The 23,975-nt window shown below is 32.3% G+C and overlaps 1 protein-coding gene across 1 annotated transcript; it reads left to right on the top strand.

The window, feature by feature from the left end:
• The first annotated feature begins 11,526 nt into the window (after window positions 1–11,526).
• Window positions 11,527–16,025, top strand: LOC143535462 (protein neprosin-like). The gene is made up of 7 exons (XM_077029704.1): window positions 11,527–11,847; window positions 12,439–12,525; window positions 12,609–12,821; window positions 13,432–13,596; window positions 13,713–13,766; window positions 14,160–14,306; window positions 15,594–16,025. Exons 1-7 carry the CDS (start codon window positions 11,689–11,691, stop codon window positions 15,969–15,971), a joined length of 1,203 nt encoding a protein of 400 aa, XP_076885819.1. The 5' UTR covers window positions 11,527–11,688; the 3' UTR covers window positions 15,972–16,025.
• Window positions 16,026–23,975: the final 7,950 nt, after the last annotated feature.

Here is a 23,975-nt window from a genome sequence, read left to right as displayed (position 1 = left end):
CGGAAGCCTTTTTAAATAAAATATTATTATATTGAAAACTCAGGATTTGAATACCCGTTTGATAATTTAAATACTTGTCTTCTGAAAATATAGTTCTTTATAATATTCAGAAATAAAATATCTGAGCCATCAGATCACCTCTAATGACTATGTCTCCAATCTTTTAATCTGTCTTGCCTATCAATTCTATCCTTTACAGTTTTCCTGAAATATGGGGGAAAATACGTCAGCATACAGCCGGTGAATGACGCTGACTCAGTTTCAATACCATTGTGTAAACAACAATAATACCTTTGTGACAACAATCGTTAGGCATCCAACTTAATTGGGATAAAACTATCCTAAGTACATATACAATTAATCATATACACAATATATCATTTCTCTGAATAGTCCCGTAGACTTCCAGAGGCATGTTTGATGATATGCATGGCCTCGGGGAAACTCCGAGTCACCATGTATGAATGGATCCAGACACATGTATACTCTTAATCTAAGTATGCCCGTTTCTTATTATTGTAACACAAAATTTTAAGGATTTGTAAATCCCATGCAAACAGTCAGACTCTAAAAGAGTTATAAAAGTTTAGGGTGTATTCACCTTTTATGATTGTAATCAGTTTCTGATGTTGATTCCTGTTTATGATCAGTTTCGGTTACTGACCTCTGTTTGTAATCAGTTTCTGTTACTGACTCCTGTTTCTGATTTCTGATTGATTGATTGATTGTTATCTCGGACCTATAGTATTAGAATAACCTTTGTATAAATGTCTAGATCAACAATCTAGCTTCAGACCCGTAGTCTGTTTTGTATACCTTAACCTTGACAAATTATTTGTTTGTATAAAACATTTGAACCTTTAGTCCTTTTGTTTATTCATCATTTGTATGTAAGGTTTCCCCTTCAGGAATAAACATCTTTATCAGGTTTCTTCTTCAAGAAGATACATTACTTTAGCTATAACTGTTGTGAATAAATATTTCTTAATCATAAAGAAATATTATTTTAACTATACCCTTTGTGTGTGAATACTTATGTGTCTTAATCATGAAGAAACAATAATTTGTGTATACCTTTACTTATGAAAAGTTATATTATGCTTATCTGTAATCAAGGTTCAGGCTATACCCCCGACTATGGTCTAAGCCATAATAATAATAAAATAATACTTTAATAAGAACCCCTACCTCTCACGGGTATTTGGAGTTAAGTACCTACGACTGATCGAGCAGCACTTCTACTCTATATCACGTACTAGAGCTTAGACTGTCAGATCTTCAGAGCCTGGCACGTTCTACAAGGTGAGGACGCAAAACGAAGCTATACGTGTTAAAGTGAAGTGGTTTCGGTCTGAGTTGGAACGTGCTGTGAACCCTTCTATTTATAGCTGATTTCGGACTTCTTCGCGTCGCATGCACCGCCATAAGTTGACTGAATCATCAGGCGTCCTGCCACGTGGCCTGGCCTGTCATGGTGCCATGTGTCCACACGTGTCATGCATGCAGAAGTTACTTCGCATCGCGCGAAGAATTCTTGGCTTGGTACTTCGCGTAGCGCGAAGCTGTTCAATGTCGGTTTAGCTATTTTTGTCTTTCTCGTAGCGCGAAGGAAGGAATTTCATATTTCCATTTTCAGTCCTTGTACTATCTAAAAATACTAAAGCGGCCTTTATGCGGCAATGCGAGCGTGCTCAGTGCAAAGTGCGCCATCAAAACGCCACATTACGCCCATCGCCCGAGTCCGTGTCCGTGCGCGTGTGTGTCGGGTGCTTCGCACCCTCCGCTAGGACTATGGAGAGTGGTTTGCCCCATAAGAACATTACTATAGAAATTTTCTTTCATATAAAAAGCTTCCATTTTCTTTCACCTTTGCATGGATGAAAGTTATCTTTCTTATTTATGCCCATATGGAATGCTTCCACTTTCTTCCATCTTTCCATGTGGGATGGAAATTTTCTCATTTCTTTAACATGAGATGCTTTTTTTTTCTTATCTCATTTTTCCCATTACTTATCTTTGAGATAATTTTTAATCCCTCATCTTTTAAAGTTGACATATTTGAGCCAAAATAAATATGGGATTTTCTGAGATGTTACATTTTATCACATGGGGTTTAAGCGTATAACTTCGAATCAACTTGGTCTTCTTTTAGAAAAACGACATCTTCCATACTCCAAACTGTAGAGCCATAAACGTTTATTGCTAGGGTCTTATAGTGTTTTGTATGTACTTAAATGTCAATTCGTATTAGATGTTAGCGTCATCACCTAGTCCCCATATATAACTTAAGCGGCGCATAAGTTATGCGCCGTATAAGGTTATGCGCTCTAGGTGAGGAACTTGGAAGCCTATAAATACTAAGACTTATGCGTGAACACCAGACCTTTTAAGAGTGTTGTCATTTTCTAGAGAGAGAAAGTGTGCTGAATATTGTCATACCTTTGTATTGATTGATTAAAGTTAATGAAGATGATGCTAAAATTTCTTGTGTGTTTCCACCTTTGTTGATTTTTGCGCTTCAAAGTTAGAGCTAATAACATTGAGATCCTACGTACAAGCTTACGTTAGCGTCACGTTTTTTCACGAACTACCGTCATCATGTTTAAAACCGGTACGCCATCTTGAGCAAGGTTACTTTAATCGTTATTCTCCTTCCTTCGGTTAGGACATGACGTGGCAAAGTGTCCTAGTTCATCATACCGATAGCATTTAATCTTTGATCTATCCTTCTTTTTTCTGGGTTCTTTCCTTTTCCAATCCATAACCTTACATTTTCCGTTGTTCTTTTGACTCGATTCGGTTCCCATCTTGGCCTTCCCATGTCGCCTTTCTTTATTGCTTTTAGCTTTCCATTCTTCATATATATATATATATATATAGGAGTTTTTCTTGCTTACCGAACATGGGTTTGTCTTCATTTTCAGATTGTTCCTCAAACGATTTTAGGCATCCAATGGCTTCAGGGAACATCAAGGTTTTTATATCGGGAAATTGTTCAATGGTAGCAACAATCGTCATATACCTCTTTCTCATAGCAGACTTCAAAAGCTTTCTCACAAGGGACTTTCTTTAAACAGTTCTCCAAGTTACTTGCTTTGGAAGCTATTTGACTTATCCTGGTCGAGAAGTCACAAATTGTGTCTGTTTCATTCATCTCGAGTGCATCGAACTCATGTTAAAGAGACTCAATCTGTGCTTCTCGAACCCTTTCAACCCCCAACAAAACAAGTTTCCAGTGCATCCCAAATCTCTTTAGCGGTGGAAAGGTGAGCCACTTACATCACAAAACCTCCAGCATGGCTTGATAGAGACACACAATTGTCAACCCGTACATCTTCGAGTCAACCGTCGTTCCCGTTTTTGGTTCCATAGTCTCCAACAATCCTTGAACATAAAATTTGACCTTGATTTTTACCGTTCAAATCGTGTAATTGGTGGACGTAAGAATCGGACATTGAATCGAGAGAGAACTTGGTTCTTTGGGAAAACCGACTTGATTACTTGACATGTCTCCCATATTCCCCAATATCTGGTATTTTAATTCAAATATGAACTCGATCTTCTTGAATAAAAAACTTAGATCGTAGAAAAAATTGTTTTGCCAAAAACTTTAATTGTAAAAAGAAATATTTTCTTGCTTCTCTTTCATAGGCAGTATACCACAAGTTCATGCAATTATTGAATTTTTCGCAAGAAGACAAATTGCTTTTGACTTCTCCTTTCAATTAGAACTAACAAAAAATACTATAACAAATAAAAATAAACCAAATAGAACCTAGCGTCTACCGGTTAAGCAATCGTTTGGCGTAAGCGGTTGTTTGTTTGGTTTAATGTGGAGGCTCAATTGGTTTGGGCCCGGTTCAAGAGAACTATGGAGCAGGAAATTAGAAGATCAAATGGGTTGGTCCGCTTTGTTTTAATTAAATGTCATATTAGTTTTCTTGGTGAACAAGTAGAAAATTCTAATCTTGTATCTATATGTCTTTAGCCTTGTACTTGTGATTCCTCATCACGAGTGAGGCAGAAAGTAATAACAAAAGTATCATAATTGCAGCCTGTGGACGTAGGTCAGCCGATCAAACCACGTAAATCTCGCGTGTTCATCTTCGTGTATTATTTTCTCTTGCAAATTATTTTTGTTTGTGTGTGTTTTGCAATACCCGAATCCCTAAGATTGTTCATGGTAGTGGGATTCTTGTTGTTGTTCAAGAACCTGACTCAGATTTCAAGAATGACCATCGGTATGCTATAGTCTTCTTTCAAACTTGCAATTGATTGCCTGAAACCTTGTTCAATCAGTTGTTTGGAACCTGTTCTTCACCATTGCCTTGATCATCGATGTTCTTTAAAACCCGTCGCCAAAACTTGAAATCATGATTGATTGCCTTTCCTTTCCAGATTTTAGTACTCACCGATGATCCTTGCACTCGATCTTTAATGAACCCTAACCTTAGCTCTGGTACCAATTAAAATACAATTAAATTTCAAGACTAAACCTTGATTGTATTATTGGTTATTATTGTTATTTGATTACAAATAAACCCTATTTGTAGCCATACAATTCTCATTGTTAAACAAAAAATGGGAGAAAAACTAACTCAAAAACCTTCTAGGTTTGTAATTACAACAACTAGGTCCTCACTCTTACTCAAGATTACACTTCCACTTTGTTGTTGTGATATTCATTAGAGTGGTACCAGAGCGCAAGACCAGGGAGATCCATTAGAAGTGCATAGCATCGGGCATTTCACACGCACAATGTGTAACATCCCTAAAGTTTTGGTCCAAATTTGACAAATTTATAAAGATGAAGAACCAAAAATAATCTCAAAACAAGTAATTGGAAAAATAAGATAAAGAAATGAAAGCATCTTATGTTAAGGAAATAAAGAGGGAACCTTAATCCCACATGGAAAGAGTGAAAGAAATAGAAGCACTTTATAAGGAAGGAAGTTCCTATTGTAATATTCTTATGTGACTAACCACTCCCAGAAGTCCTAGCAGAAGGTGTGAAGCACCCGACACGCACGGGCACAGGCAATGTGCGCAATGTGGGGCTTTGATGGCGCACTTCGCACACTCGCATCGCCGCAAGCCTCTTGAGAGCCGCATTAGTATTTTTGAACTGTGGAAGATAGATCAAGACGTGACAAGCTACCAGGGACTAAAAATGAAAATTTTGAAGTTTAAATTCTTTCGCGCGGCACGAAGAAAATAGGTATGGAAACTTCGTGCTATGCGAAGTAGCCATGAAATAACTTTGTCAGGTGTTGGCACGTGTCACCATGTGGCCACACGTGGCAGTCTAGGAGATGACACACTAGACCTATCTTTGTCCTTCACGCGACGCGGACGGCTATCGAATCAACTTCGTGCTAGGAACGACAAGAAATATTAAAGGCGGCTAGTTTGTCCTTCCCGCTACGCGAATGAGCACATTTCAACCTATAAATAGGTGGCACTAGGGTGGGAACCACTTCATCCATCCACACCCACCTTACCTCGAAATACGTGCCATAATCCCGACGTTCCGAAGTGTTCGTTGTCTAGAAGTGCTGCCCACGTCAAGTTTAAGCATTTCGTATAGACAAGCTATACAAGGTAGGGGTTCTACCCGATTATTTTATTATATATGGCTAAGACCCTAGTTAGGGGTATAATCTATACCTTAATCAGACAAATAAGTTAAATATAGCTTTCATAAGATAAGATTATAGATAAAAATTCTTTATTTCATATAAAGATATTTCTTATGAAAGAAGAAATTTGATATACACGTTTCTTCATAAAGAAGAAACGTAGTGTATAAATGTTGAATATATGTTTTTATAAAAGAAATGAATATAAAGGTAAAGGTTATGCAAGTAGACTAAAGGTCTAAAGCTAGATTGTAGATCTAGTTATTTATGAAATATTATTCTCGTATTATAGGTCCGAGATAAAGATCAAGTATATATCAATGAGATATATTGATTATAGCTAAAGGTGAATACGCTCAACCTTTTTCTAGTATGAATGTGTTTAAAGTTTCTTTACGACGTGAATACGTCTATGTACTATCTTTTTAAAGATATTTACTTTTTTAAACTATGGAGGGTTATCATATGTAAAGAGTTATGAAAGTACTTACATAAGGGTTGGTTCAAATCCTCTAAAACGTTTTGACACAAGGTAGTACTAAACACTCAGACTAAAATACAAATGTGTCTAGATCCTTACATATATGATCTTTAGTGGGCAAACTACAGACATACAGACCATGAGGCAAGTGACTGTCTCTAGGGCGAGTGAAGCCCAATTATGTGGTTTGTGCGTATGTTTAGTTCCGATGAGATTTGATTGAGACCCACTGAGTCGTTGAATACTATTGGTGTTGTGTCCTAACGAATTGTGAAAACCTTTTATCGAGTCAGCGTGGTCACCAGCATATAGCTGACGTATTTTTAAAAGTGTACTCAGGTAATCAGGAGTAAAGTATAGAGGTGGATATGCCGGTGGAGATAGAAGATCACTAGGCATAGAATATAGTTGGTGGCTCAGCTAATTTTGTATTGAAGCATATATGGAACTTGTTTTTAAACAAGAAATTTTGTAAAACGAAAAAGGGTATTTAATTCCCTATGTTATGAACGTAAATATTTTAATTAACATTTTCCGCTACGAACTTTGATAAATTGACAGAATTGGTACCAACTACCCAAAAGCGGGGTGTGGCACAATGAAAGGAAAGTAACTGGAGACGAGGATCTGTTACTATTGCATAGAACAAGGACATCTATTGCAGAATGCCGCGTAAAGAAACTTACGGTTTCTTTTGATGCTTAGAGATGCGATTTGGATCCCACATACTTGCTTTGCGTCTGAATCAAAACATTTTTGGGTTGCAACAATACATAACTAATCATCTTTTGGATCTATAAGTGTATCTTATAAGGCAGTTGCGACAAGCGTGCACATACTATACATTCAGGATTCTATGCGACTCGGCTAACAATATTTGAGGACGACAAGTGCAAGTCATATCTTTAGGTCTCCGCTTGCAACCTCTGTTACATCCATGGTGTAATCCTCTCTTCTTTGATAATAAAATAGTTATGAGCCGATGCGAATTATTTATTTTATTTGTTTAATCGTTTCCTCTTTGTCCTTCCTTTATTAATTACGTGTAGATCCTTATGTAAGTACATATTTAATAATGGAATTTTGCCTCACCTGATCAACATCCGGGCTGTTTACTTAACGAGATATAGATACGTTGGTTTTTTCCTTTTAACAAAGCTGGTAAATACTGGCATAAGTTTAATCAAAAGGTCATGAAGAACTATACTGATAATTCCACAAGTTTTTTATTATATATATTTAGTTTGACCATGACATAGCAACGAACAATTGTTTTGCTTACTGAAAATAGTAAGAGATCTGACCATGTTTGACCATGACATCAATATTTGTTACTCTTGATGTCATGGTAATCAAAGGGAAAGCAACCGTAAACAATAACTAATTTTGTATTTGGAACTTTTGTCTTTATATTATCTTCTAAAACACAAAATAATAATTCTTATTGCTACTTCTTTTGATATTCATCAATGTGAACCGCGTTCTCTCCTCAATCTCACAACTTCTATTCAGTTTTTATTGTAAGCATAAATTTGTTTTTATATGGTCATTTATAATATTTAATAAAAAAAAACATATGTGCAATACTTTACTTTCATACACTTTTATTTAAGTTGTACTAAAATTAAGTTGTATCTAGACTAAATACTTTTAAATGTTACGACACCAAAACTTGTTTTTAGCAACTCAAATTTCAACCAGATTTATATTAAAATATAATTACTAAATAAAACTATATATTTAGATTTCTAAATGTTACATGTTATTACAGAATATGAATTGTTAACACATTTACAATAGGCATGATATCGATACCGAAAAATAATGATGATGAAAATGAGTAAAATCATATGCCGCATGTCGTATCGATTTTTTTCGGTTCAGTACCGGTACCACTAAAAATGCCAAAATACCAAAACCGAATGGTACCGATTCCAAAAACATGAAAAATGAATATTGGTACCCGTACCGATTGTGTTCGCTCGATACTAGTTCAATGCGATACTTGTATTCGGTAAAAGTGTTCATCCCTAAATTAGCAATTTATTTTTTTAAAAAGACTAAAGTAACTTATTTCTAAAACTTGTTTTTAAATATATTGTAATTTAAACAAAATTTTGAAAACCAGATGATAATATATAATAAGACTTAAAATATACATGAAAAGAGTCGTTATCTAAATTTTATCAAATAGTTTTAGTATACCTCATTATTCTTAAACTTTGGCATAAATCAAGAATTTTATTACCTGAATTAAGTAACAATACTGTTATATATTAAAAAAAAAATAGGATTATTGAATTTTAATATTTAAGCTTTGACCTATTTGCACAACCACTTAAAAATATATTATAGTTTATAAATAACAGTTCATTTTGTGTTTATCAAAACAAACCCAAACGTTCATAGTACACCCCAAATCACCTAACACGCCATCGTATATAGTTTATATATATATCTAAAACCAATCAACTCACCTACAAACTGACCAAATTGTGCCGGTATAACCTTAAAATCAGTTCCATTTTATATATTCTTGATAAAACAATAAGTCTAGAGGAAGGGACCATAAAACATTGTTGAATACAATAGTGTATGTTAGAAGGTAAAAAAGGAGTGGGAGTACTATTTAGCACCTTGAGGAGTCAAATTCACATGAAAAGAATAGTACTTGAAAACTCATAGGCGTGTTACTAAGCTTTCAGATCAAACATAGTGACCCGGACATCCCACTCTCTGGGGCCTTAATTTATGATCTTTACTATTCATTGTCATATTGGACATTTAGAATATCAATGAAGTACCCAAATCATGCTAACATCAAATGAGGGAAATCACAATTACTTTTTTCCTTCTTTTTTGTGTTTCTTTTCAATTACTTTTAACCTTTTTTACACCAACAGGTTTAAATGTGTGCTCGATTTATTGTAATTACTAATTGTAGGCCACAAGAAGACAATTTTAACGTACTTTGAAGTGATGTATGATATTAAATAACTTAAAATATGATATTTAGGTAGAGTGAAATGGATAAAAGCTAGCAAAATGCTTGAACTTGTTTTAAAAGTTTCAAGTTATAATAACCAGCAATCAGCTGTTTAACTATGACATATACGCAAAAGTTTAATTAGCTATACATGACCGAAAACATTTTGGGACATTTACATCCTTAAATATATAGATTGTAAAATGATTTCTGTGTAAGATTGTAAGGGTATAAATGTCAAGTTTATTTTGAACTGAAATTTGTTTTTGTAGTGTTCAGTAATGGCCTAATGGGTGCATGGGATTGCATTATGAACTTATTCAAAGAGATTACAATTAGATAAGTAGTTGAAATAAAAACGAGTTTCATGATTAATATGAGTGCGTTTTCACTATTTGATGTCATTCAAAGTTAGATAAATTAAAATGTTCAATTTTAAATAAATAAATTTCAATCAAATTTTTGAATTATAAACTAATTAGATGATGAAGGTTGTATTGCCTTCACTTGAATGATCACAAATTATTTAAACACACAATAACCTAATAATACGTTTCAAAAGCAATCCCGAACGTCCTAGATTGATTTTGAGTATAATTTTCACAACTTTCAAAAGTACGAATAACAACCTCATTATCTCACTCTTCTTCAATAGCTAAGATTAGATTACAGATTGCTAGATGATAAATAAAAATATAAAAATGTAAAACAAATTGCATTGCAAATATACTTATACTAGCTTGAAACCCGTGTACTACATAATTAATTGAATTAAAAAATAATATCTAATAATTAATCAAAATACAAATATCAATAAACTCAGTATACACCTGAGGCTGGTGATGTGTATGTGTGTAGTCCTTCAAAAACAAAAATATTTGTATGTGTTTGTATATATATACATACTTTAGTTTATTTATTATATCATTATTAGCTTTTGAACCCGTGTGTTACACGAGTTTTGTCGAATGATAAAGATAAATAATGTCTGTTATTTTAGTTGTCATTCTCAAAATACTTGTGAATTAATTTAATGTAGACTTAATGGAAAAACAGACAGGGTTTACGAAAAGTACTAAAATAACATGATTTTGGAAACACCAGGTGTTGATTTGCAAGAAATTTTAAAAAAGGTACTAAAGTTGTGTAGTTCGTCAAACCTTAGGTATGAAAATGACATTTAATTCAATAATGAATATGATCCACACTATGTTATAACCCATTTGACAAAATGGTTTTGACTCATGACTCATAAATAACTAGAATGAATGAGATGAGAGATTAGGAATTAGGTGAAATGTGGGTTTGATACCTAAGCTTTAATATTTTCTTTTATTAGTATTGTAAGATTAATAATGATAATACTATTAAACATTTTTTTCTACGTAAGCGTTCATGCAAGCAACCACGCCGTCAAAAACTAACGGTTCTATTAGTAAAAAGATCAATAGGAAAATATAGTTGAAAGTTGGAACTGCGGTGATACATTTCTTAAATTAGATTTAGCGTTGAGTCAAAGTTGAGATTATTAAAATCCAATATCTTAAATAAGAAGCTCAGACACCATCAAAATATATGATGAATTTACCACATCTTACAATAGTTATTTGCTCCGGGGGGGGGGGGGGGTTGTAGGTTTGATTCACCGCTCACGTGTGCGCTTTGAAATACATTAGCACCGTCAGAGGGATTCGAACTCGGGTAATGGGGATGACGATGGTTAAGACTCTTTATAGAGATACTGATGCGACAGAATGTCTTTCGAAACAAAAAGAATCTTTCCTAGATGTGTACAAAACTGGTTCTAGATCTTGAGAGGATATGGATTGTTTCCATCTTAAACCGAGTTTTTTCCCATCTCAAAGTAGAAGGCACACAAACTGATTACAAACAGTCAACTTAACTCGGTTAGAAACCGGTTTTGAAAAACCCGTTTCCATTCGGCCACCTCTAGTCCGACTATCTTTGCTCTCTCACGAAATCAATTTTTGTATTCCAATTTAAAAATCGTGTATGTATTGTTGTCCTATTTAGATATATATCTTTTGTCATGTATACACATAATATAGTTTGGGTAAACCTATAACTCTATAAGGCTGCCTATACCCCAGTTACATCTATGAGTATTTTCCACCACCTTCAGTTCGCAGACACCAAAGTGGAATCTCTGACACACACATTGTGGGTGCCATTTAAAAAAAGCAAAAACACAATTTATTTAAAAAAAAAAAAAAACTTGACTACTGGGATCAATGTTAATGGATTTAAAACCCCACACTCTGTATATATAATGTAAATTATACATTAGCTGGTTTTGGATCAAAGAATCTTGATTCTAGAGAGAGAACCAAAACTCTGTTTTCTTTCTTTCATGTCACATTTTTATTAAATACTTACCAAATCTTCTTGTCTTTGAAGAAATGCACCAAAAACTTGGAATAAACCATTTGTTTCTTGTTATTGTTGTCTTCTTCATCATTATGTCTAATTAGCAAACAGACAAGTGAATGTTTTATATCCAAAACACCTGATCAAAAGCCATAACCAAACATTTGTATTGTTTCTTAAGTACCCATGTAAACATGTCTTCCAAATCCTCAATTAGACTCACATTTGTCGGTACTCTGTTCTTTTTTGTCTTTGTTACCGAATCCGTACGGATTAATGTGACTGAAACAAGATTAAACAGAGTTAAGCTTCATTTGAAGAAGATCAACAAGCCTTCAGTCAAAACAATTCAGGTTTGAAATGATGAGTCTTTGTTAATTTTGACTTTTTTCTTAGTTTTGACAATTTGTGTTGGTTTTGATTTTGACTAAATTGGACTTTTAATGATCTGGGTTTGTTTTGATTTTGACTAAATGTGACTAAATTTGAGTTTTAAATGATTTGGGTTTGTTTTAATTTTTACTTAATTTGAGTTTTGATGATTTGGAATTGTTACTCTGTTTTGATTTTTACTTAATTTGAGTTTTAATGATTTGGGGTTGTTTTAATTTTTACTTAATTTGAGTTTTGATAATTTGGGTTTGTTATTCTGTTTTGATTGTGTCTAAATTTGACTTAAGCTGAGTTTAATGATTTGGGTTTGTTTTGATTTTGACTTAATTTGAGTTTTAATGATTTGGAATTATTACTCTGTTTTAATTTTGACTTAATTTGGGTTGTTTTAGTTTTGACTTAATTTGAGTTTTGATGATTTAAGTTTGTTACTCTCTTTTTTTATTTTGACTTAATTTGAGTTTTAATCATTTGGGCTTGTTTTAACACTGACTTAATTTGGCTTTACTTGAGTTATAATTATTTGTTACTCTGTTTTGCTTTTGAAACAGAGTCCTGATGGCGATATTATCGATTGTGTTCATTCACATCTTCAACCGGCGTTTGATCATCCAAAATTAAGAGGACAGAGGCCATTGGTGTGTAATTACACAAACTATTTTGATTTCTTGGTGATTTATTTTATGACATTTTAAGATTTTTTTTTATGGTTAAATGGCAGGAACCGCCGTTAGAGAGGCCGAAGGGATATAATTCGAGTGATGAACGATTTGAGACGATTCAATTATGGGCAGAATTGAATGAGTTCTGTCCTGAAGGGACTATTCCTATCAGACGAACTAGTGAACATGATGTTTTGCGAGCAAATTCGATTAGAAGATTTGGAAGGAAGATTAGAGGTGTTAGGCATGATACCATGAGTGGTGGTCATGAGGTTAGTTTTGTCTTTTTACAACTACTTTTCTAAGTTGAAAGTGATTATAATGACTTTTGATAATTATTAGCATGTAGATGAATAACAAGGATAATTTCATACATCACTTGAAAATTGGTATAATGTCATATTTATCTAACAAAAGTCTTAATATCAAGAGAAGTGTATAATTATCATATGATTCATATCACAAATTGTATTTTTCGAAATGGGAAAATGTGAAAATTTATGTGTTTTGAATTGGTGTATTTGATACTAAAATTTTCCAGTTAAGTAAATACATATTATGCAAGTTACGTAACCTTAAAAAATCCATCTCACACAAAGTCACTATTTTTTCTTCCGCAAAGCGTTCATACTAGTCATTTATATTCTAATTTATTTAAATGGATGTAAAAGTGAATATTATACATACTTTCAAATGCACATCCAAACAGCCCTCAAGTTTACATAGTATAGTCTAAGTCAACATATGTGATATCAGTTTTTCTATCTTTTATGTTTGTCCCATTTGTATTTTGGGATTATATGGTAAAACATAGTACTACACATTATTTATTTATTTTTTAAGTTAAAAAGGTAATGAGATGCAACATATTTTGAATTATAGCATGCAGTTGCTTTTGTAAATGGAGATCAATATTATGGAGCTAAGGCCAGCATGAATGTATGGACACCTGAGGTCACAGATCCAAATGAGTTTAGTCTGTCACAGTTATGGGTCACTTCTGGTTCATTTGGTAATGATCTCAACACCATAGAAGCTGGTTGGCAGGTAACATTCCACATTTGTATTTGGCAAATATAAAGAGATAACTTTTATATATGTAAATGTGATTATTACTTCTAAATTTGTTCAAATGTGATTTCAAGCTTTTCGTAATTCTTCAGGTTAGCCCGGAGTTATATGGAGATGGCTATCCTAGATTCTTCACCTACTGGACTGTAAGTAATATCAAACACATTTTTTTGCACAAAATTTTGTCCAAGTTTTTTATAACTTTACGCATTAATTCTGATTGAAAAAATAATATTACTACAATAATGATCTAAACCATTGATTGAAACAAAGCTGTGTAGGTGGGGGTTATCCTATAAGAAAATTATACCTAAAAAGTTTAAGAAGCCACTAACAGATGTCACGTGTCCTAGGAAATTCTGGGAGCAATAAAAACGCAATGATGCACCGTCGAAAATAACACGCACCGACACACTTTTCAGAAAAAATTGAACGGGCGCACCGTTATAAATATTTTTTTTTTAACTTTTCAAAAAATTTAAAAACTTTAAGAAGTCTTTACAACCAATCATTTTATTTATTTATTTATATACTTACAGACGGATGCATACCAAGCAACGGGATGCTATAACTTGCTATGCTCGGGATTTGTTCAAACAAATAGCAGGATTGCAATCGGCGCAGCAATATCTCCTAGATCATCTTATAACGGACAACAATTCGATATAGGTGTCATGATATGGAAGGTAAATGCTTAATGAATACTATTTGTTTATTTAGAAAACATAATACATAAGTAAAATCTAAATCAACAAGAATCTTTGTCTGGGTTTTTTTATAGGAAGGTCAATTCAATAGCATTTTTGTTTTAAAATGTTAATGTTTAACTGTTTTTTTAGGACAAACAAAGGGAATATAAAATTTGTAAGATTCTCTTCATTTCTTGGAAGTGTCTCCCATGTGTGGGCATTTCTTTAACTTTTAGTCAAGTGATTAAATTATATGGATTATAACTAAGATTTGATATTGTATCAGTTTTGGATTTTTGTTTAAGTTTTATTTGTTTGTTTTCTACTCAGATACTTCTAAATCTTAACTGCTACAATACTGATAAATGTATGTAAAACAAATTAGAAGGCTATTTTGGCTATAGTGCAAAACTGCAAATGTTTCATAAATAGGTAACATTAGAAGGGGGCAAGGTAGGCGGGTCACTTGAGTTGGGTAGCAGGTCAAATGTGTTTATGTTAAAGCGGGTCGTTTTTTTACGGGTTGGAAAAGACCGCCTAGCTTGACCGGCACTTTTTTTTTCCATCTTTGGTATTTCTTTATAAATAACTCATAGTATTATAATAGTAATACAGTTTTTAAATAACAGAATGTAGGATTTACTTAATTAAAAAAATACATTTTGTTTTGTAAATAACTGAATTTAGGATGTATGCATAAAAAGTTTAGGGGTGTCAACTTTGTCGGATTCACGGGTTGAATTATTCAACCAAAACATCGGCCCATTTTTTTTGTTCGTGCCAATAACATAAATCAACCCTAACCCACACACGCTTAAAATCGTGCAACTTGAACACGATCATTTAACCCGTTTATCTAAGTGTGTTGAGTGGGTTGACGGATCATAATCAAGTTCTAAAAATGGTAATCGATTTGGTGGGTAAAAACTGGGTTAAATGGGTTGGTGGGTTGGCCCACTTAACTAAAAAGGTTAAAAGGTCAATCCAAACACATCACCTGTTTGATTAAAATGGAAAAACCGAACACGATCTATTTCTAAAGGGGTTAGATATACAAACCCAAAGCCTGATTATTTTTGTGTCGTGCCAATAAATTGCCACCCCTAAATCGTTTAATTTTAAACATTTAGATTCATTTTGTAAAAATATTTTTTAACCCCTAGCCCTAAGTCCCTAATCATTTGAAACGACCCTGTTTCACCTTTGACCAGTTTTGACCCGTTACCCAACCAGTCCATTTTGTCACCTCTACTTATATGGAACATCAACTTCTTGTTAATATAGGATCCTAAGCATGGACATTGGTGGCTACAACTTGGACACGGGGTGCTAATCGGCTATTGGCCCTCGTTTTTATTCACTCATCTTCAAAAAGAAGCAAGCATGATACAATTTGGTGGTGAGATCGTGAACTCGCGATCAAGGGGTTATCATACAAATACCCAAATGGGCAGTGGCCATTTTGCAGATGAAGGATTTGGAAAAGCTGCATATTTTAGGAATTTGCAAGTTGTTGATTGGGATAATAGTTTGCTGCCATTAACAAATATGCATTTATTGGCTGATCATCCAAATTGTTATGATATAAAAGCTGGAAAAAATAATGTTTGGGGGAATTATATTTATTATGGAGGTCCAGGACGGAATGCAGGCTGTCAATAGTATGATGTTATTTTTATTTACATGATTTGATTTTTCTCTTATAGTTAGTTTTGAAAGGAGTTGGAGATTTTTTGTTTTTTTTTTTGGTTAAAAAATAATTTTTTGATTTGGTTTAGGTTGATTGAGGGGTATTGTATATTAGGGTGAGGGCCAGCTGGTTTATAATATAATGTATTGTGGTTTTTTTATATATTGAATTGACTATTGAATTTGGGTTTTTTAGTTAACACAAGTTTGACCATATTTTTAAGAAGTTATGAGGTTGAGTAGATACTTTTGGGTATTGAGTGACAGAGCATTCCTTGATGTGGGCAACACCCTTGTATCCTCACTTCTAATTTTATTTGAATTTTTGATCTAATTGAATTAGATTTATAAAAGATTTAGAAGAAAGAAATACAAGTTCTAGCCATGATTCTACATTTGTGTGATGACGAAACTAAAGAAGTTTGTAGAGGGTGCTAATGTATTCTAGCGTGTTTATGATACGCAGTTTTGGTTTAAGACTTGACTTTATACTTATATTATCCGAATATACATAAGTTCGTAGTAAGAATTGACATTCATATTTGGATTAACCAGATAAAAGTAAGTTGGTTAGAAAGAATCAAATTATAGTAGACATAACTTTTGATCTATCCATGGCCGGCTCCGAGAACTGGAAAAAAAAATTGGGTCGAAGGCGAAAATAAAATAAGTATTTTGTTGGGTCTAAACAATCTAAATTTTAAATATGTTTATTTGGTTATGATTTGGGTTGTGTAAAAAATTTTTGTATAAAAATAGGCTTAAACATGTCTCAAATAAGATTAAAACCCACAAGTTTTTGTTGAGAGTCATATCTTTTATCACTAGACCTAGCTAGTTGTTTGTTATTGATTTTAAACATTAAATATGCATATCGTTTTTCATAAAAATATGTATAACTCTCAAGTGGTTTTAGAACATTATGTTTAACGAGTTTAACCTATTTGGCATGTTATATGTTTAGCAATTATATATATATATATATATATATATATATATATATATTAATATATATATATATTAAAAACCAAATTTTTCTTACTATTCATCAGAAGTACAAAACCTATTACCTAAGTTACAGGTTGTTTCTGCATCCTAAACTTGCCACGTATCAGTAGTCATTCATTCTTTCCTCAACTCTTCTCAAATTTTCCTCTTTAAGCCGAATCAGCACTGTTTCAATTCCTTACTCTTTAAACACGCATAGCGAGGTCTTATGGACGTTGAGAGAACTTGATGAAGATGAATATGTGAAATAGGTATTAAATAAAACTGACTTTTTTTTAAATAATGTATTTCCTAAAATTGTATTAACTGTTGTATTAAAATAGTAAGTTCTTTTTTATTTTTACCTGTAAGGTGGTATAAACTATACACCATTAGCTCAATTTGAATATGGTATAACAAGATGCCATGCTCATTGGTTACCATTAACAGTTCACAATCTACTTGCTTTAATTAAAACTAATGTCATTTTCTTTCTGTTTTCAAGTCTACCACACATTGCAATAGTTGGACGTTATGCTACTTTTTGTAAGAGGATGATTCTGTGATTATTCTTATTGCCTCCATGAATGATTTATCTGATGGAATATATATTACAAACTTGCCTAACGAAACCTCACTAAATAAGGTAAACAAATAAGCACAACTATGTGAAAGATATCAAGAATCATCTGCATATAACTTCCTCTAATACTTTTATCTACTATTGCATAAACATCAAACATTGCAATAGTTGGACGTTATGTTGCTTTTATCTACTACTAGATTTTATCCCCCGTATTACGGGGGTTGTTTTACATTATTCGTTTTTAATATTTATATATATATATTTGGATTTTAATTTTATTTATTGTAAGAAAGTTAACAATTAATATACTTGAGGTTTGATTATAAAATGGTTTCACAAATAAATGATATGTTATCATCCGGTTTAAAAACTATTTGGGTTTGTTGATACCCATTACCCGTGTATTTTCTTTATTATAAAATTCTTTCTTAATTATAAATAATATCTTTTTTTAAAAAAAATATGATATTAAGTTTTAGTATATCTCTGTTTTATAGGATTTTCATATCAAATATTTGATGAGATTAATTTTTAATATAATGAGATGTTATAACACGTTTAACAGCTATCTGAGTTTGGTGAGACCTTTACCCGGGAATTCGGGTCAAATGCGTGAAAAGCCTTCATTTACAAATAAAGCAATCTGATGGCTTGAGATAATGATTGTTTTACATTTTTTGTTTTTTAATATTTATTTTTTGGATTTTAATTTTCTTTATTGTAAGAAAGTTAATAATAATATACTTAGGGTTTGATGATGAATGGGTTTCATAAAAAATTATATGTTATAACCCGTTCAAAAACTATCTGGATTTGGTGACCCATGACCCGCTTATGTTTTTACTATAAAATTGTTTATTAATTATAAATAATATCTTTTTCTTTTTAAATTGGATATTAAATTTTAGTATATCCCTATTTTATAAGATTTTCCTATCAAATAATTTGTAAGATTAATTTTTAATTTAATGAGATGTTATAGTCCGTTTAAGAGGGTATCTGGTTTTGGTAAGACCCACACTCATGAATTTAGGTTAAATCAATGAGAGGCCTCCATTTAAAAATCAAGCAATCTGGTGGCTTCCATAAAAGGGGGGAGCGACCAAATCACGACACGTAGGATTTTAGGGTTTTCATTCATATATATTATAGATTACATAAACATCAAACAAGGATTGAAGGTCTAATATGACAATATTGTTTTGAAGCTCTATCGTAGTAAGGTAATAGCTCTGCACCTAGGGTAGTGATGTCATGCTTTCGGGCTCAGTTTCAAGATCAGGCTATGTTCTGCAAGACAAGGTGTTCAACAGCCCCGTAGGCTACCAGAGAGTAATGGTGTTGGCTGCCCGAACATTACCGCAAATGGATCAGCAAGTTCGAGTGTTTCGGGCTAACTTTTGGGGGTGAATTACGTGTTCGAATCACGGATTCGTTGGTGACCATCGGGGATGACCAAGGTGTGGTCAGGGCTGTTACAGGATTGTGGACGCTGCCAAATTAGTGGCTTTTGTATGTGCAGTCCGCTGCTACACGGTTGTGGAGGCTGCCAAATCAGTGGCTTTTGTATGTGCAGTCCGCTATTAAAGGATCGTGGCAGTGGCTTTTGTATGTGCAGTCCGCTGTTACAGGGTCGTGGCAGTGGCTTTTGTATGTGCGGTCCGAGTACACACTATTTATACCGCATTTTGTATTGATGGACATCATTCGACTCCTAAAACACACACGCGCCGCAACGCGCGGGTAAAAAAACTTGTTGATTATAAATTTTTATTTAATGACATGTTATCAAACAAATACAACCTATTGTCATACAAATTTAGTCCATGAGATATTCATAGGATGAGATTTCCACAGGGAGGGAGTAGACATATAATAACACAAGCATGCTTGTAAACCAAACAGTAACTTGATATATTTATTTTGTCTCTTTGTAAGCACCAACCTGTCCAAACTATATGTCAACAAGTAGCATCAACAGCTATCCTATTCCTATGTAAGTAAGCTCTACTAATGAATTTAAATTTTAAATTGTTTTATTTTCATGGTCATCTAGTACTAACAGATCAGCCACTTTTTGTCTTTTGGTTAGACTGGAATTTGTGAGGTTATAGGTGATGCGATAAATAGATGATTTGATAAGAAACTGAAATTGTCTAAAATAAAATCAGTTACCTTGATAATGATAAGAAAGTTGAACATAAATAGCCTGTCTTCATTGCAAAAGAAGAATATATATGCACACATATCCCCTTGACTATATTTTTGATATAAAATCTAACTATTTGTTTGTTAGTGTGGGTGTAACGGGGCAATTAAACTGCCCAAATTTGGGCGATATGTGGAGCAAACACAATGGGACGACGAATATTTGTCGCCGTTCCATGTTTGAACATAATATTATTTTAATATTTAGTGTTTGCAATATATATGAATATATATTGGGTTACAACATCATTACACTTCTAAAATGAAAATCGCTCATTTATTGGCATGGCGTCACGTGTCGAAAATCGTCTCCATTTTGTAGCCCTCTACTACACATAACCTTAAAAGAACGACTTTCTGTGTAAGTGTGTATCCAATCACAAGTTGACGTGTGTAAAATAAAGAAGCAAACATAATATTTTTAGGACTTTTTGACATAAATTATATTTTTCTTTCACTTTATGATGAACTCTATGTGGTCATAGACTCGCGGACATAACCTACCAGATGATGCCATGTACAATATAAACGCTTTTTAGGCACTCGGCGTGAAACTTATATTGCAAAGAGAAGAACCAACCAAATGATTTCACGTATCCATGCGATTTCTCTAAATAAAATGGTATACTAGCAGCAAGTTTAACACAAATCAATGGCACGAAAGTTATATGGGTAAGAAAGGGACACAACTTAAAATGCATGTAACTAATAATTTTAATGGTTTATTTGAAATTTGATGTGACATAAACAATGATAACATTTTATCATTGTGGATGCTCTAATTGGATTGCATGTGTTGGCTCTTTAAAACTTTTGACCAATTATAGGGTTGGAGCTTAGGGGGTGTTTGTTTGAGTTGAATGGTTTGGTAAAAATCTGAATCGCTCAGATGTAGGGTTGTTTGTTTCATCATAATGTAAAGTCTTAATGGTTGAATGGGGCTCTTACCCATTCAGCTCAAAAAACTCACTGAACCAGAAAGTGCCCAAATTGCCCTAAATCGCACTGTTAGGTCACGTACCTTCATTCACGCAGCGACAGCATGACAGTTCAACATCATGAAATTGAGTATGCCTAATCGTCGATTAATTCTTCTCCACCGATTCTCTGTTTGATTTCGCTTCCACGGTTTGATTTTTCACCGATTCTGGAACAAAAAAACCCTTAATCATTCAAACCAGGTTTGGTTTATCACCGATTAGACATACTCAATTTGATTCCTCGATTTGATTTGGTTAATCGTCACTTCCACAACCTCCGCTCTTTCTCGCAGGTTTGATTTTGGTGGTGAGTCGTATGAGTTGAACGGCATATTAGGTTTGATATTATGTTATTTTTTCTATTTTATTAGGATAAATATGGTTTGAATTTTAAGATAGTTCTGGTAAATGAAAACTCATTATTAGTTGATAATAAGAAGGAAAACAAAATAACAATATATTATTTGTTTTTCTTTAGTTTGCATATAAATAATCCTAATACGAATGATAAATTATTAGTTGATAATAGGAAGGAAAACAAAATAACAATATATTATTTGTTTTTCTTTAGTTTGCATATAAATAATCCTAATACGAATGATAAATTATAAATATGGTTTGAATTAACATAATCTATAATCTATATAAACGAAAACCATAATATCCTACGTGTCGCGATGTGGTCGCTCCCCTCTTTTATGGAAGTCACCAGATCGTTTGATTTTTAAATGAAGACCTCTCATTAATTTAACCTAAATTCATGGGTATGGGTCTTACGAAAACAAGATAGCTTTTAAACGGGTTATAAGATCTCATTAAATTAAAAATTAATCTTATCTATTATTTGATATGAAAATCCTATAAAATAAGGATATACTAAAATTTAATATCCAATTTAAAAAGAAAAGGATATTATTTATAATTAATAAACAATTTTATAGTAAAAAACATAAGCTAATCATGAGTCACCAAATCCAGATAGCTTTTAAACGGGCTATAACATATCATTTATTTATGAAACCCTTTTATCATCAAACCATAAGTATATTAAAATCTAAAAAATAAATATTAAAAAACAAAAAATGTAAAACAACCCCTGTAATATGGAGGATAAAATTTAGTGATATTATAAAGTATGACGTGATGCAATATGATATTTTACAATTAAATACAATATACAATATACAATATAACATCTATCTATTCTGATAAAGGAAAATAAACGAAGACACATTTTAAAGATTCATTAATAACCTAAATTTTCTGCTCAACTATTCATCTATATTTAATGAAAACATATTTATGTCAGTATAATCAAAACCTATCAATCCATTGTTTAATCAAATAACTAATTAGCTATATTATGGATATGTAAAATATGCGGGCATTTATGTCAATATAATCAAAATATTTATATCTTTAATGCAATTAGATATTACTTTTTTTTATTAAATAAGTTTATATACACTTTTGGGTATATATACACTTTTGGGTATAGAAAATGAATGTGGTAAAATTCAAAGAACAATATATACATATATCTAAGATGATAAAAACAAGAAAAATTATAAATGAATAGCAATTTTATTCTTACATAATCATTCAACTTTCATGGATCCATGGAGTTTCCATCCATTTCTTTCAAAACTGTAATACAAAATGGTGTTTTATTTATGCTAATTTTATATATAATTTTCTTTTTTTTATGTCATATATAATAAAACATCTTATCATATTTTGTTAGAATTTGTTATTCCATTAAAAAAAATATAATTACAACTTATACGATCATAATGTGTATCTTTTTCATGATTATGGAGAACTTGCGTGATAATACACCATGTATTCGTATGAATATTCTATTAGAAAATATAATGTGAACTTATAAAACCATTTAATTTGGTAAAATATATGTTTTCTTAAATTTAATCATTTAATTTATATGGTTTAATTTTATTTCTTTTAAGCATTCCGTGTATCATACGGGTTCTAAATCTAGTTCTAATATATATGGTTTCATCATTAGCAAGTTCTTTCACTAGCGTAGCACTTAGCAGGTTGCATATAATTAGTATTTTGCATATATTAGCTTTATAATTTACGGGCCTGTTGATTATAATTACTATTTTGATGGTTTGAATGTTTATATATTGACTACCTTATCGCTTATTTCAAGTATTTAGGAGTATTCGGGAGGTTTTATACTAAATTTGTCATTATTTGTTTGTTGTAATGAAAGTTTGGTCATTCAGTACAATTATTAAGAGTTCTGATTAAACATATATGTTTCATTCAGCACGAAGTAGTTCAAAGGGGTAAAATAGTCATTCTGCATAGTCATTCAGATGTCCAACCAAACAACATTTATTGGTTCAGCACTTACTGGATCAGAGCCTCTTAATCATTCAGACCTCTTATTGATTCAGCACTTAATGGTTCAGCACTTGCCAAACAGCAGACAACCAGCCACATGCCATAACCAAAATTCCTTTATATGATCCTCAGATTTGTTTTTTAACATCGATTTTCCAGTTCTTAATTTATTTGTAACATGTTTGAATCATAACAATTATTTGTTTATTAATTAACATGTATCACATGGGTGTATAAATAGGAAACAAAATATGCTGAATCACTCAATTTTATGATCTTTTATATCCTAGTTTTCCCCGTTCTATCATCTGGCTTATGCTCTTCATGAAGGCAGATGACTATATGACTTATGTTGATATTTCTACATATATTAAGCCATAAAATTTATTTTGTTTTTATTCTCTTCATTTTTCAATTACAAGATTTGACATACCCGGCTTCATTAATTTAGCAAATGTTGTTAGTTCATGAGCGTGCCTGATAACAGGATGGTGAGATTGATTATGATCTGAAAGTCTTATATATAGTACATTTATAACAAAGAAAAATGTTAAAATACAAAGGGAGATAAAAATGAGATGTGTGAGAAGAATTTGTGGCCTAAAAAAATTCTCAAAGAAAATTCAAGAAAATAATAAAAAAAATCATAGCTCAAAACATAAATCAAAAACGAAAAAAGTAAAAAAACTAAAATGTTTCTAACGTCTGTCTCGTTAAAAAAAAACCATCCGAAAAAGACAAAATGCTGAGAAAAAAGACACAATGACGAAAATAAGCAAAAAATACAATGATAGATAAAAAAAAGGCGCAATGACAAAAATAAACAAAAAATACATTGATAGA

This window comes from Bidens hawaiensis, unplaced genomic scaffold (genome assembly GCF_021521415.1).
Source record: "Bidens hawaiensis isolate Kalapana, Puna unplaced genomic scaffold, B.hawaiensis_p1.1 tig00010474_1, whole genome shotgun sequence".
Lineage (NCBI taxonomy): Eukaryota > Viridiplantae > Streptophyta > Magnoliopsida > Asterales > Asteraceae > Bidens > Bidens hawaiensis.
Note: the sequence above shows the minus strand (reverse complement) of the source record. Positions and strands in the feature narration are given on the sequence as shown.